The 14,473-nt window shown below is 42.7% G+C and overlaps 1 protein-coding gene across 6 annotated transcripts in view; it reads left to right on the top strand.

Annotated features, from left to right (window-relative positions):
* Positions 1-14,473, top strand: part of MPPED1 (metallophosphoesterase domain containing 1) — a 70,149-nt gene that overhangs the window by 18,846 nt on the left and 36,830 nt on the right. For all 6 annotated transcript variants that reach the window (XM_064165900.1, XM_064165902.1, XM_064165903.1 and 3 more), the window contains one exon: positions 183-368. In XM_064165900.1, the coding sequence (XP_064021970.1) occupies positions 183-368 (186 nt within the window). The remainder of the gene's footprint in view (positions 1-182; positions 369-14,473) is intronic.

Genomic DNA, 14,473 nt, shown 5'->3' with positions numbered 1-14,473 from the left:
ATCAAGGCTTTTTACACCTTCCATTAGTGTTAGGTTTGTCTTAATAAATCCCTGCCATCAGACAGATCTAGAAGTCTGTGTAATCTTCTGTAAAGGTAAAAAAAACAGCATTAGAATTGCAAAGCAGACTCTAAGAAGTACATAAGGACTTTTGTAACCTTGTTATGATGTGTTTCCTGCAGGGTTGATCCCGTGCCCCATGATGCTCCCAAACCTCCAGGATATACAAGATTCGTCTGTATTTCTGATACTCACTCAAGAACTGATCCCATCCAAATGCCATATGGAGATGTGTTAATACATGCTGGTGATTTTACTGAGCTGGGGCTTCCTAGTGAAGTAAAAAAATTCAACGAGTGGCTAGGTAGGTACTGAATTCTGTGTGGATTTGAAAGTAAGTTTGTTTACTGACTGTATCTGCCCCTTCTGCCTGCCAGTACAACCCATCATGCACTCAGAAATGATGAATATTAATTTGACTTTTAAATTGGAATGGCACCAAGCAGGAATCAGTTTGTTGTGTTGTAGGGTTTTTGAGTTGTTTTTGGGTTTGTTGTTTGGTGTGGTTTTTTTTTTAACAAATATTTTTGCATTTTCTCAACTGAGCAAATAAGATTTGTGAGACTATTCATCTGCTCTGCCTTCACACTCTCAAGTGTACATTAAGCAGCTTCTTGGTGCTAGCAACAATTTAAGTCAGTAGGCCTTCAATGATTTACAGCAAACCTCTTGCATACATTGTTATGGTGCTGCTGCCTGCAAGAAAAAAAAAGTTGTTGTGACTGAAAACATTTGTCTGTTTAACCCTGGAGGCTCATAGATATTTTCTCAGTCTGAGGCTCAGCTGCACCACAGCACCAAATCCCAAACAAAGCGAAACGTCTGCCTGCGGTTGCTGTCTTGGATGAGGCGGACCAGATGTAGATGCCTTCTGTAGGCAACTGTTGGCATTGTTAAGTGAAATCCTGTTCCACTGGGCAAGAGAGTGGTGATTTACATGTGCTTCTGCAATGTTTTGGAGATGCTAAAAAAAAATTTCAGTGAAAAGTAGGAAGCATACACCCTACCCAGACAAAAGCCCTGATGGGTATTGTTCCCGCAGTGGCGCGGGTACCTTCATTTAGAGTAAAAATCCATACTCAGAGTTCATTATGGAAAACATAAAGGGTGAGAGGAAATGAAAGAGTTGGAGAAAGAGAGGATGCAGTTTAAGGGTAATGGATTGAAGTTTTGATGTTGATTTTCTTCCCTCCAGCTGATTTTTTTTCCGTTTTTCCTATCTTTATTTTAATTTCTTTGCCATGCGTTCGAACACTCTGCATTGGGAAGGCACAAAGCAGACAGATGCATATAGGTTGAAACTGAATATTAAAAAATAAAGTCAATAGTTAGCAATTTAAACAAATATTTACTAGCAAATTGTTATCAGCAAGGCTGCTACATGGTTATTTCATCTTTGGAACCCACTGATATGCCCTGCATGGAATAATTGCATTGCTCTATGAAGACGAAGGTAGGAACAGCATGTGAAAGCAACACTTTTATAGTGCCCTCACCCCTCTCTCTCTACCCAAATGGAACAGGCTGGTGGTAAAACAGAAAGCAAATTTTCACCCAATTTTATAGGTTTCTACCATGTAATAACACCTAAAGGTTATACAAACCATATGGTTATCCCTTCTGAATAATACCCATTTTATTTATCTGCTGGCGTGGGAAGAAAAGTGCTTTGGGATACTGCTAGCAGGCAAGCATGGGAGCTACACACATTACTTGGTGTACAGGTTTTGTCTCCCTGGCTATCCATCTGCCTCCCTGCTGGTCACAGCTGTACAACATTCTGAAGTCCTTAAGCTGAAATCCTCTTCAGTGTGGTAGGTAGATGTACCAAGGCATTCTGTGTTGGCCTCTTCATCACTTTTAGTCCAAAAGGCAGCTTCATTTTCTGTCTTTTCAGGCATTGCTTCCAATGTCATGCTACTGTGTGGTTAGGGAAAAGGTGATCTTGGTGGTTTGAGTTGCATTTTTGCAAGAGCACCTTTGATTCTGTGGTTGATTCTATGATGTATGTAAATATAGCAAGTGTAAGTTTGGGTGGGTTTTGTATTTTCTTGGCAGTCTGAAGAAAGGGAAAGTGTCACTGAATTTTTTCATTCATTGTGGAAGATCTAATAGAAAAATAAATGAATGCCACCACCTATGCTCATTCAGCTCCTATTTGGAGTTTTATTCCATTGCAAAACTGTAAACTCTTTTGCAGATTACAGTCAATGAGTTTTCAAAGTGGAAGCTGTCTTTTTTTCTCTTACATGGACAGTTTATCAACTCTTTCATATCTTGACTGTTTGCAAAATCTGTAGAGAATAAAAAAAAAATCAAAAATGTTTACTGGTTGTTCCTTTTGTTGTGACAGGCACCAATCCCCAACAGCTTTGAGTTTTCTGGATAGCTGCTTCCAGTAGCTGCCATGATTTAGCAACCTCCAGAAGTCTTCCCAACCTTCTTCCCAGTGTCTTAACATTTTACTAGTTTCTTGAGAAAGTGATTGACAGACTCTGGCATGAGCTTTTGCCTCCACTGTCATTCTTAGCAGCTGCTGCCAAGCTTCCATGTCTTTTCCTTCAGCCTATAGCACAGGGCTCACCTTCCTTTGTAGCTACTGTTCTGCATCAGATCTATGTTTGCTGCCCTCATTAGGCTCTAACTTTGTTTATGCTTTGGAATAGACACTGGGGTGTTTGCTTGTTACACTTTCCCTTGATCTCGGTTTCCTCTTAGGCACTAGTTGCAGTGTTAGCAAACACTGGAATGGGCTCACCCCGGAGGTAATTCAGTCCTCATTACTGGAAGTGTTTAAAAGCAGAAATGTGGTGCTTAGGGACATAGAATCCTAAAATCAGTCAGAGTTGGAAAGGGCCACAAGGATCATCTAGTTCCATCCCCTCTGCTATGGGCAAGGACACCTCACACTAGATCAGGCTGCCTAGAGCCTCATCCAGCCTGGCCTTAAACACCTCCAGGGATGGGGCTTCAGCCACCTCCCTGAGCAACCTGATCCAGGCTCTCTCTCACCACCATCATGGTCAAGAACTTCTTCCTAACATCCAGTCTGAATCTACCCATTTCTAGCCCTAGTCCTGTCACTCCCTGACATCCTAAAAAGTCCCTCCCCAGCTTTCTTGTAGGCCCCCTTAAGATACTGAGAGGCCACAATAAGGTAATCTTGTAGCCTTCTCCTCTCCAGACTGAACAGCCCCAACTCCCTCAGTCTCTCCTCACAGGAGAGGTCCTCCAGCTCTCTGATCATCCTCATGGCCCTTCTCTGTACTTGTTCCAGCACATCCATATCCCTCTTGTCATAGTGGCTCCAGAACTGGATGCAGTACCCCAGGTGGGATCTCACCAGTGCAGAGTAGAGGGGAAGGATCACTTCCCTCACTCTGCTGGCCACACTTCTCCTGCTGCAGCCAAAGTCTGGTTGGCTTTCTGGGCTGTAAGAGCACACTGACAGCTCATATTGAGCTTCTCATAGTATCATAGTATCATAGTATCATCAGGGTTGGAAGAGACCTCACAGATCACCGAGTCCAACCCTTTACCACAGAGCTCAAGGCTAGACCATGGCACCAAGTGCCACGTCCAACCTTGCACCCCCAAGTCTCTCCCCTAAGGGCTGCACCAGACTTGGTGGAGTTAGAGAATGGTTGACTTGATGATCTTAAAGATTTTTATTTCCAGTCAAGGCAATATCCTGCTCCTGCTTCTGCACTGTATCTTTGTGTAGCATCGAGCCCTACCCCTTAGCTTTCTGTTCTGTCATACCTTCTTGGGTCTGTGCCACTCTGGTCTTTTGGCCTGTTTCATCTTTTCAGGAGGCCCTTCAGCAAGTTGGGATTTTATCTTTCTGCTCTACATAAGATGTCTCTGCCTCTCTGATGCAAAGTGTATTTCACATTAACATCATTAACTTACACCAACCTTATGGTTCTACCGAGCACATGCTCAAGTGTTGTGCTAATAGAGGCATAGTGACTTACTGAGTCATACCCTAAAATATGTTCTCTTTTTCAGTCTAACTGTATGTGGGTACACAGAAAGGCCTGTACCAGCTCAGGTAATACATCTCTCTAGCCCAGTGTCGTCTTTGACTGTGACTGGAGCCAAGGTGCTCTGCTTTGTCTGCTCCTTAGTCAGCTACTCTTCATCTTCTGACCCATACAGCCCTCTATTTCATTAAACTTCAATCTTCTGGCTTTCTTTACTTTCCCTTTTCTCAAAGCTCCCTTTCTCCTCCTGAGGAAGGATTTGAGTTTTTCTTGATGCTAGGTTGTTGCCTAACTCTAGGGAGGAGCTAAAGTCCGAGGACCTCTTGAGCCGCAGCATTACCTTCTCCTTAGTTCTTGGTATTTTCTTCTCTGAGCTTTTCAATTGACATTTGAATCAGTGCAAGTTGTGTGTGCTGACACAATCTTGCAGCAGGGTTCCACAGTGTGATGTGGATTGTGTGGAGAACTTGGCTTATTTCAAACTTGTCACCTCCTATTTTGCAGCAACATCATTCTTTGTTATGCTTAAGAGTTTATAGGCTCTTTCTATACTTGCCCTTGTGGTTTTTTCTCAGTCTGAGGACTATGTAGAAGTCCTTAAATGCCTTTTATCATACATGTCACACCTTGTACCTCTTTGCTCCGTGTCCCTTTTGAATTGGTGAGACCAGAACTGCACATGATCTGAGTAAACCACAGATTTATCTCCTGGCATAATGAAAATTCCTGGTTTTTTTCCCCCCTGTTTCCCTTTCTAGTGCTGTGGATTATTCTGTTCTTCTTTTTGATTGTGGCTGAACAATGAGCTGACATTTTCATAAAATTACATCCTCTAACTCTAGGAAATCTTTCCTAAATGGTAGTACTAGTTCAGAATACATCAGTATGGATCTGTAGCTGGGATGTGGTTTTTTTTCCCCAGCACTTGAATTATTCTGCATAAATTTATATTCAGTTTCATCTGTCCTCTTATTGCTCAGTCATGCAGTATCATGATGTACTTTTGCAAATCAGATTTCTGTTTTGCTACCTTTATCCAGGATAGCTTAGAAAAAAGAGAGGAGGGAGGGGAAAGGGATGAATAGCCAATTTAGAAAGCTGGCCAGTGGTGCCAATCTGGCTGTTTCCCTCCAGTCTTTTCCCAAATTGACCTTTCCCCTGTTTTTACATCTGATCTTTTCCTCTGTGTATCTAGGTTCTTCTCTAACTGTATTTTTCTTCCAAATTTGAAAATCCAGTTTTGGAGAACCATCAAAAATAAAGTGCAGAATGTGTATTGTGGTAGGGCCAAATGGAAGGCTGTGAGGCCAGTGAAACTTTCTGGGGACATTATCAGGGCACATGATATGGCAGCTTTGAACTTATGCTAATTTTCCAGTATGTCCAGGAGATTTTAATGGCATCCCTTTAAACAGCCAAAAATAATTTGCAGGAATTGTTTCCAGATACATGGACCTGTTGGAGCAGTTCCAGAGGGAGGGCCACAAAAATGATCAGTGGGCTGGTAAACTTCTCCTGTGAAGAAAGGTTGGGAGAATTGGGGTTGTTCAGCATGCTCAGGAGGAGGGATTTTGATACATAGAGGTCTCATAACAAAGATGGTAAAAGATTTTTTTTAACCAGAGCTAGTGGCAGGGCAAAGGGCAGCAGTTCTCAATCTACCCTCTTTCAGCTTAAACTGGATATAAAGAGATAATTTTTTTCCAATGAAGGTGGAACCACACTGGAATAGCTTGTCCAGAGAGGTTGTGGATCTCACATCATTGAAAATGTTCAAAGTCAGGTTGGCTTTCAGCAACCCAATCTAGTGAAAAGTGCCCCTACTCATGACAAGGGGGGTGGTTTAGATGACCTTTATAGGTCCCTTCCAACCCAAACCATTCCATGATTGCATGTAATCAAGGCTAGATATTGTATCATGAGATATATCAACCTCACCATGCCGTGTGTAGCTCTCCTTGTCCTCTACTTTTTCATTATTCTGGGCTCTGTTATTTATTCTCTACCTGCATATAAGTCAGATGTGTTGTAGGACAAATGCAAAGACACATGTCCTGCTTTAGTGCACTCATCAAATAACGACTCCAAAACCATCTCTAATTTTTTATCTCCCTTACTGTTGGCACTACAAATTGCCTGCTTGGCTCAGTTGCTCTTGTAATTCCCTTTGCTCAAGTCAGTAATATCATTTCCAAATTGTGTGTGCTCCAGGACCCGCTGTCACCGTGAGCTTGTAGGTTACTTTCCTGGAAGTATAACTAAATAGCTCTTCTCCCAGGCAACCAGCAACAGAACAAGGGGACACAGTCTCAAGTTGTGCTGGGGGAAGTGTAGGCTGGATGTTAGGAAGGAGTTCTTGCCAGAGAGAGTGATTGGCATTGGAATGGGCTGCCCAGGGGGGTGGTGGAGTTGCTGTGCCTGGAGATGTTCAAGAAAAGCCTGGATGGGGCACTTAGTGCCATGGTCTAGTTGATTGGCTAGGGCTGGGTGCTAGGTTGGACTGGATGATCTTGGAGGTCTCTTCCAACCTGGTTGATTCTGTGATTCTGTGCTAGCAACTGCAACATGTACTTCTGCTTTCTATCTGAGAATTATCTTCTGTGCACGGATTGCAAAGATTACTTAAACCAACACACTTTGTAACATCCATGGTTCCGGTGTGTTGAGTTGCTATTTTCAGTGTCACAGATAGTCCCCTGATCTGAATTTCGACTTCAGGCTCAAGTTGAAATAGAAAATAGGAGGTGAGCGTTGCATTGTAGTGGAAAACAATAATTAGCTCTTCATAGCATTTTCCTGAACATGTTAATCTTACCTGGATGTCATACACACAGGCACAAAAATTATTCAATTGACACACATTTCAGCAACTGACCTGGGCAGATTCTGCTCAAAAGATGGCATTTCTATTTCAGGCTCAAAGTATTTCAGAGTGAAGATGCCTTTCCAGCTATAGTAACTACCACTACTAGAACCATCTCTTTCTAGTGCTGGATTGCAGGACAAAATCAGAACATCATCCCTGCTTCTAAGTTCTTGGTTAAAAAACCAAACAAAAAAAGAGATCTCCAGGTCTCCAGAAAGCCTTGGAAGTTAGGCTTAGCTTAGCTTTTGCTTTAATATTCAGTCTTTCAAAATGAAGGTAGTTATTTTTCTTTCCCTCTTAAACAGGTATTTTATATTTTTAGATTCAATAAGACTCACGTTTAAAACAGGTTTAAATTGTGTCGAAGAAGAAAGAAAACCAGCTTCAGAGCAGCAAAAGAAAGGAGCCTGTGTAAATTGTAGTCATGCCATTTTGACCATCGGTAATTACACTATTTTAATGTTAATGTAGAAACCCCTTGAAAGAAGTATTTAAGCACTAATTATCTATTTACAAAAGAATGGCTTTGGAAATGCAGTGGAAAAAAAAACGTTGAGCTGTGTAGGGATTTAGAACAGATGTCATTTTAAAAAGACTGGGCATATCTAAACAAGTGTTGTTTTTTAGTGCATTTCTTACATGTGTGGTGGCTCAGATCCGTTTGTACATCTAAGGCTCAGGCAGTACAGCACAGAGAAGTGCACTGCCAGGCACTTTTCTAGTGTTTCCCTAGTTCTGGGGAGTTAGTTTGTCCTGGAGAGTTCTGAGTGTTAGACTGGCTCCTGGGTGTCTCGGGGAATATTTAAGCTAGATCTCTGCATTGGGAGGATAACCCAAAAGAACTGTTTTCCAGGTATGCCTCCCATGCTAGTGCTGAGAAACTGTAGCAGCTGTTGGAGCATTAGGTGCTAAAGTTTTTTTTCCTTCATTATCTCTCTACAGGCACATGTTTGCTTTGGGGGATCTCTTGCACTTTGTGCAGTTGATACTTTCCACCGATAACATAGTGAAAAATACCAGAGTTCAAGTTTCTGGTCTCTAGGGTAACTCACCTACAAACATCCTGTGGTTTATAAATACTGAGGTCCCTGACCCCAGAATAAGGAATTGAGTAGAATAGAATAGAATAGAATAGGATAGAATCAACCAGGTTGGAAGAGGCCTCCAAGATCATCCCGTCTAACCTATCAATCCCCCCGCCCTATCCAGTCAACCAGACCATGGCACTAAGTGCCTCATCCAGGCTTTTCTTGAACACCTCCAGGGATGGTGACTCCACCACCTCCCTGGGCAGCCCATTCCAATGCCAATCACTCTCTCTGTGAAGAACTTCCTGCTAACATCCAGCTTACACTTCCCCCAGCACAACTTGAGACTGTGTCCCCTTGTTCTATTGCTGGTTGCCTGGGAGAAGAGGCCACCCCCACCTGCCTGCAACGTCCCTTCAGGTAGTTGTAGACAGCAATGAGGTCACCCCTGAGCCTCCTCTTCTCCAGGCTAAACAACCCCAGCTCCCTCAGCCTCTCTGGACTAACAAACAGGTATATCTTGAGGAGAACAGTGCAGCCTAGAAGTGCAAAGAACAACCAGGGAGCTGGAAGATATGGAATATGACTCCGAACTGTCATTGTGTCTGGCAGAGATACTTGAAAGAACCTGAGGAACACAGGCAAACAAATTCTAGTTAGTCTTCTTCAGATTTGACAGTTCCTGCATTGTTCCTCCTTGTAAAGTTGTGAAAATGATGCTTGATACACCTACTACATGAATGTGTTGGAAGATTAATTATTCTCAGCACAGTGCATTGAGTGCTTGTTGCAACAAACATTAAACCTTGTTATTAGTGTTGTGTACCTCCTGTACTGACATGGCACACAGCTCTTTGTAGTCTTCCCTTCCAGAAAGTGACAGCTGGGAGATACTGAAAACACCTTTGTGGGATCTGAATATCTGAATAGAAATCTGTGTCAGTGTGCAGAGATCCACTTAGGAAATCTAAAACATTTTCCTGTTACTTTTTAACACAGTTCTCTATCTCCTTAGCTTTCATTGACCCCAGAATAGTAGACTATTCTGAAAGGCAGAAAGGTGGTGTGAAAATCTATCTCTTCAGAAAGGTATGTTTTTTAAACCAGTGAAAATGAACCCTGTGGCTCACAGAGCCATCAAACCGTTGTCAGTAAGAGGACATATCAAAGGAAGGTGACATCGAGGCAAACCTTGCAATCATGCAGCTTTCTGGGTGTTTGGTACTGACCACTAGTGGACAGAAGGTACAGAGCTACATAATCTTTTGGCTTGACTCACTGCAGGTACTCTTAGTTTGTAACAGGTATTGGGTTGCTTCTGCATAATCACAGGGTAGTGATATAAACCAGGGTAACAGGAACCCTCTTTTCCTTTAGAAGTCATTTTTGGCCCAATATTGTACCTGTGTGTGGGTTCATATAAAACACAGCATACCAAAGAGCCTAAATTGGAATATTAGCAGAGATTTGCCTTCATTTACTTTAAGAAATCCTGTTTTTCAAATATGAGCAGTATTGTATATGTTTGCTGGTTTAACATTTGATGCAATTACTGGCTTCTACAATGCAAGAATGTGTAGAGCCAGCAGATTACAGATGACTTAGGAGGGAATGTTCATTTACAGTGTCATTCCAGATTACACACCATACAAAAAGTATGTTAATGTGAATTTCCCAGACATCAGCCCCAGTGTTTAAACACAGAACTGTCAAAGAGATGCTAAAAAGCAATCTGAGACAGTTAGGCAGTCTTTTTACTGTATCACTCACTGCTGTATTCTAAAAGGTTGAAGTGAGAGAGAAAAAGCATTAAGTGGGCACTTAGATGATTGTCACTGCTTTTAATGAATGCTAAAAATTCTGCTCAGTACAATACCAGGAGAGAAGCAAAGCACATCTGCTTGTGCAAGTTTGCATTTATCTTGATGAAGTTGCAAGCTGATAACAATTGTAAGCTGCACAGGAGGTTGCTGGTTGCTAAAGATGTCTAACCTCAAGCAAGAGTACAAGAGCAGCTCAGAGTATAAATATCATGCATTTGCTTTTAAGTTGTTTGCTGTGTTGGTCTAATTTACTGAGAAGAAAACTTGCTGATAGAATGGGTTGAACCTTTAAGCATGCAGAATTCTACTGTGAACAAGCTCAGGTGCAGGCAAACAGCAAACAAGAGCACATGTTCAGTGCTTTGCATTGTGTGGTTTGCAGTTCAACTATTCCCCTCAGTATTTCAAGTTACTTTGTAAGATCTCTGGTCACCATAAAAAGGACCTACTGTAGTGTAGAAGTTAAGCCCACTAATGAAGCCTTTCTACTCCAGCTAGAAGAAGCTTCCTTCTTGCAGGCTCTTGTCCTCCTGGGTGACTTGAGCTACCCCAGTATCTGTTGGAAAAGTAGCATGACAAACTGTAAGCAATCAAGGAGACCCCAGAATACATGGATGGTAGCTTCTTGAGCCAGGTAATATACCTGAGGGAATGCAGTACTGGACCTGGTGGTCACAAATGCAAGTGAACTCATCACTGATATCAAGACTGAGGACAGCCTGGACTGCACTGATCATGCACTGGTGGACTTTGCAGTCCTAAGGCGTGTGGGACAGACAAGGAGCATAGTCAGGACTCTGAATTTTAGGAAGGCAAAATCCCAGTTCCTTGGGGACTTAGTCAGTAGGACCCCATGGGAAAGGATCCTCAGAGACAGAGGAGCAGAGCTGGCAGATCATAAAGGACATAATCCTTAGAGTACAAGAGCTCTTGATCCCTGTGTGTAAGAAATTGGGCCAGGAAGAGACCAGCATGGCTGAGTCAGGACCTGCTGGTGAAAATAAAGAGCAAGAGGGAGCTGCACAGACAGTGGAAGCAGGGACAGGTAACCTGGGAGGAGCATAGGAACAGTGCCTGGTTGTGTAGGGATGAGATCAGGAAGGCCAAGGCATGGCTGGAACTGAACCTGGCAAGAGATGCAAAGAATAACAAGAATGGCTTCTAGAGGTGCATCACCCAGCAAAGGAAGGTTAAGGGAAGTGTTCCCCCTCTGAAGAGTGAGAATGAAGAGCTGGTCTCAACAGACAAGGCTGAGGTACTCAGGACCTTTTTTTTGTCTCACTCTCCACTGTCAGTCTTGCTCTGTCTCCCTCTCAAGTTGATGGACCATCACATTACACCCATTTTTAAAAAGGTTGAAAGAAGAGGACCTTGGGAATTTCCAGCCTGTCAGCCTCACTTCTGTGCCTGGGAAGATCATGAAACAGACTCTCCTGGAACCTATACTGGAACACATGGGGGACAGGGATATGATTCAAGATAGCCAGCACTTGCCTGAACCAGTCTAGTGGCTTTCTGCAATGTAACTACATCAGTGGACAAGGGAAGACCAACAGATGTCATCTATCTGGACTTCTGTAAAGCCCTTGACAGTCCCCCACAAGATCCTGCTCTCTAAGCTGGAGAGATACAGATTTGATGAGTGGACCATGCAGTGGATAAGGAATTGTTTGGATGATTGCATTCAAAGGGGTAGTGGTCAATGGCTCGATGTCCAGCTGGAGCTGGCTGATAAGTGGTGTCCCTCAAAGGTCTATACTGGGACCAATACTGTTCAGTATCTTCATCAATGAAACAGACATCAAGATTGAGTGCACCCTTAGCAAGTTTGCTGATGATATGAAGCTGAGTGTTGCAATTGGTAAGTCTGAAGGATGGGATGACATCCAGAGGGACCTGGACTTGCTGGAGAGGTGAGCTGAGAAGACTCTTATGAGGTTCAACAAGGCAAAATGCAAGGTTGGCCCAACCCTCGATATCCACACAGGCTGGAGGCCGAAGAAATTGAGAGAAGCACTGCAGAAAAGGATTAGGGAGTACAGGTGGATGAGAAGCTGGACATGAGCCACCAATGCACACTTGCAGCCCAGAAGGCAAATCACGTCCTGGGCTGCATCACAAGAAGCATGGCCAGCAGGTCAAGAGGAGTGATCCTGCCACTCTTCTCTGGTGTGGTCTCACCTGGAGTGCTGTGTCCAACAAAAAAGAGACATGGACCTGCTGAAGTGGGTCCAGAGGAGGGCCACAAAGATGATCAGAGGGCTGGAACACATCTCCTGTGAAGACAGGCTGAAAGAATTGGGGCAGTTCAACCCAGAGAAGAGAAGGCTCTGGACAAACTTTATAGCTACACTTCTGTATCTGAAGAGGACCTTGAGGAAGGCTGAGGTATTTTAGCAATAGGGCAAGGGGCAGGGTAGATTTAGGCTGGACATAAGGATGAAGTTCTTTACAATGGGAGTGATAAAATACTGGAACAGCTTGCCAGAGGATGTAGTTGAGAAACCATCTTTGGAGGCATTTGAGATCAGACTCAGTGTGGCCCTGGTCAGCCTGATCTAGTTGGAGATGTCCCTGCTGATTGCAGGGGATTTGGGCAAGATGACCTTTGAGGGTCTCTTTGAACCCAATGCAGCCTGTGAATCTATGGCTGTCAGCAGAACTGTGGTCAGATTGGTGCACAAAGCAAACATAAGAAGCTCTCTGAGCAGGGCTTGCCATAACTGGCAAGGACTCTATGTCTGTAGTGAAGAAGTTGGTGAGATGATAATACCATCTGACTGTACAGAAGCCATATACAATATCCCAGGCATTTTGATAAGAAAATAATCTCAAAGTATAACACATTAGGAGACCAGAGGCAGATTTTTTTGTGTAATGAATTGTTCTAGAAGCAGAACCACTGCTACTTGACTTGGATTTTGTCTTGTAGACCTTCTGAGGGTTCTCAGGTGTGTCATAAGATGAAAACTGAGGTGTCTCATTCCTGTCAGACCTCTTCTTCAAACTTAGTTTCAGGAAACTCAAGTAAGTGTAATTGTCTTTGAGGTCTTCTGCTGAGTATAGTAAATGTCTTTTGAATCTTTGGGGCATTTTCAGAGTGGTATTGAGACAGGCATACAGAAGGCTAAAGCATTGGACTTTGCAAGTGTTATTTTCTGTAAGAAAAATAGAGCTCTTGGCTAAAAGTACCAAATTAAGTGCCTGATGATTTGTCTCCAGCATTTTTCTACATGTGAGTGCAGATAACAAAAAGGAAAGGAGGGGGGAAGTGAAGCAGGGAGGATGAAGAACTGTGTAGCAGAAAAGAAGGGCAAGGAAGGGAAAACTCACTCATTACTTTTTAAGACAGAGGCTGAAAGAGTGGATGGTGACTTGGAGCCTCATTCAGATTGGCAGAAAGCAAAAGCTGGATGTGGCCTCAAGGAGGAAGCCCTGAAGCCCAGAAATGAATTTGAGCCATTGTGTTTCTGATGGAATTTTGACATGTGAACATTTATGTCCCTTCCAAATCCCAGTAGGCTGAAATGGCTTGAGATTGATTGTGGAGGAAAGAATGCTAATTTCTTGCAATGAGAGGACAAACACCCTTGTGTTAGAAAAAAAATGTGGCATTTGCTTAGAAATGAAAATTTTTGTTCATCCCCAAATATTTTAAACTGACAGTTTACCTCCTTTTGTTTCCTTGGTAATGTCAGAACTGGCACAGGAATTTCCAAATGTGTCCCATCCCATTCCATCCAAGTGGTATTTTAATATTCTCAATACAGAAAACTGGGTAATTGTTTTTTTCCTACCAATTCAAGTTGTAGTTTATATCCAGGTTAATAAAGATATTTTAGCAGAGGCTTCTCAAGTGTCAAGGACCAGGAGGTTCCCTTGTCTTTGGGCAAAATCACTTGTCTTGATTTGTCTAGTCAAAAGAAGAGCTCAGGATTAAAATGTAACTCTCCCCCAAATACATAACTTCTTTTTTCCCCCCTGTTTTAAAATACATCTTTGACTCCCATAGCATATGTTCTTACATGTGTTTCTTGGCACTCCTGAAGGGCAGATCTATTTCTTACATGCTTGCTGCCTTAATTTTGCTGGGGAATGAATTTTGTCCTGGATATGTGTGCAGAATTCCTGTGACAGCCATAAATTTCCTTTAATATCATTGTGTCCATAGAGTTTCTCTGTTAGTACCAAGTTTGCTACCTGCCCACCACCAAAGCCATATGCTAGCATCAAATGTTAATTGGCTGTCAGGTGTTTAGCCCTGCTCATCTGCTAAATGGATAGTAGGAGAAACTCACACCAAAGTTAATGGCAAATACTCTCTAGTCCTGTTAAATTGCTTGGCTGTCGTAGATGTGTTCTATTAGAATCACAAGACAAGGTGGGGTTTTCATTTCTCTTAGTATTGCAGGCTGTGGTGTGTTAGGAATTTGCCCCCTCACTGCTGTTGAAATATGTCAGACCAGCTCAGGTGGCTGGGAAGTAAGATGAAGCTACATTTATGGCAAAGCTGAATTTGCAAGCAGATATACACAATATACTTACAAATATTTATAACTATATACAAAGAAGTGATGATACAGAAATCCAAACTCCCTCCTGGACAAAGAAGCTACTCAGAAGGGCTCAAAGCTACCCCCCTTTTTCTCCCTCCTCTTTCCCATTCAAACAAAGCCAAAAGCCAGCATAGCTTGCATTATTTTCTGTTAG

This window comes from Pogoniulus pusillus, chromosome 27, assembly GCF_015220805.1.
Source record: "Pogoniulus pusillus isolate bPogPus1 chromosome 27, bPogPus1.pri, whole genome shotgun sequence".
NCBI classification, from domain to species: domain Eukaryota; kingdom Metazoa; phylum Chordata; class Aves; order Piciformes; family Lybiidae; genus Pogoniulus; species Pogoniulus pusillus.
The sequence above is the reverse complement of the archived record's forward strand: the minus strand, read 5'-3'. Positions and strand labels throughout refer to the sequence as shown.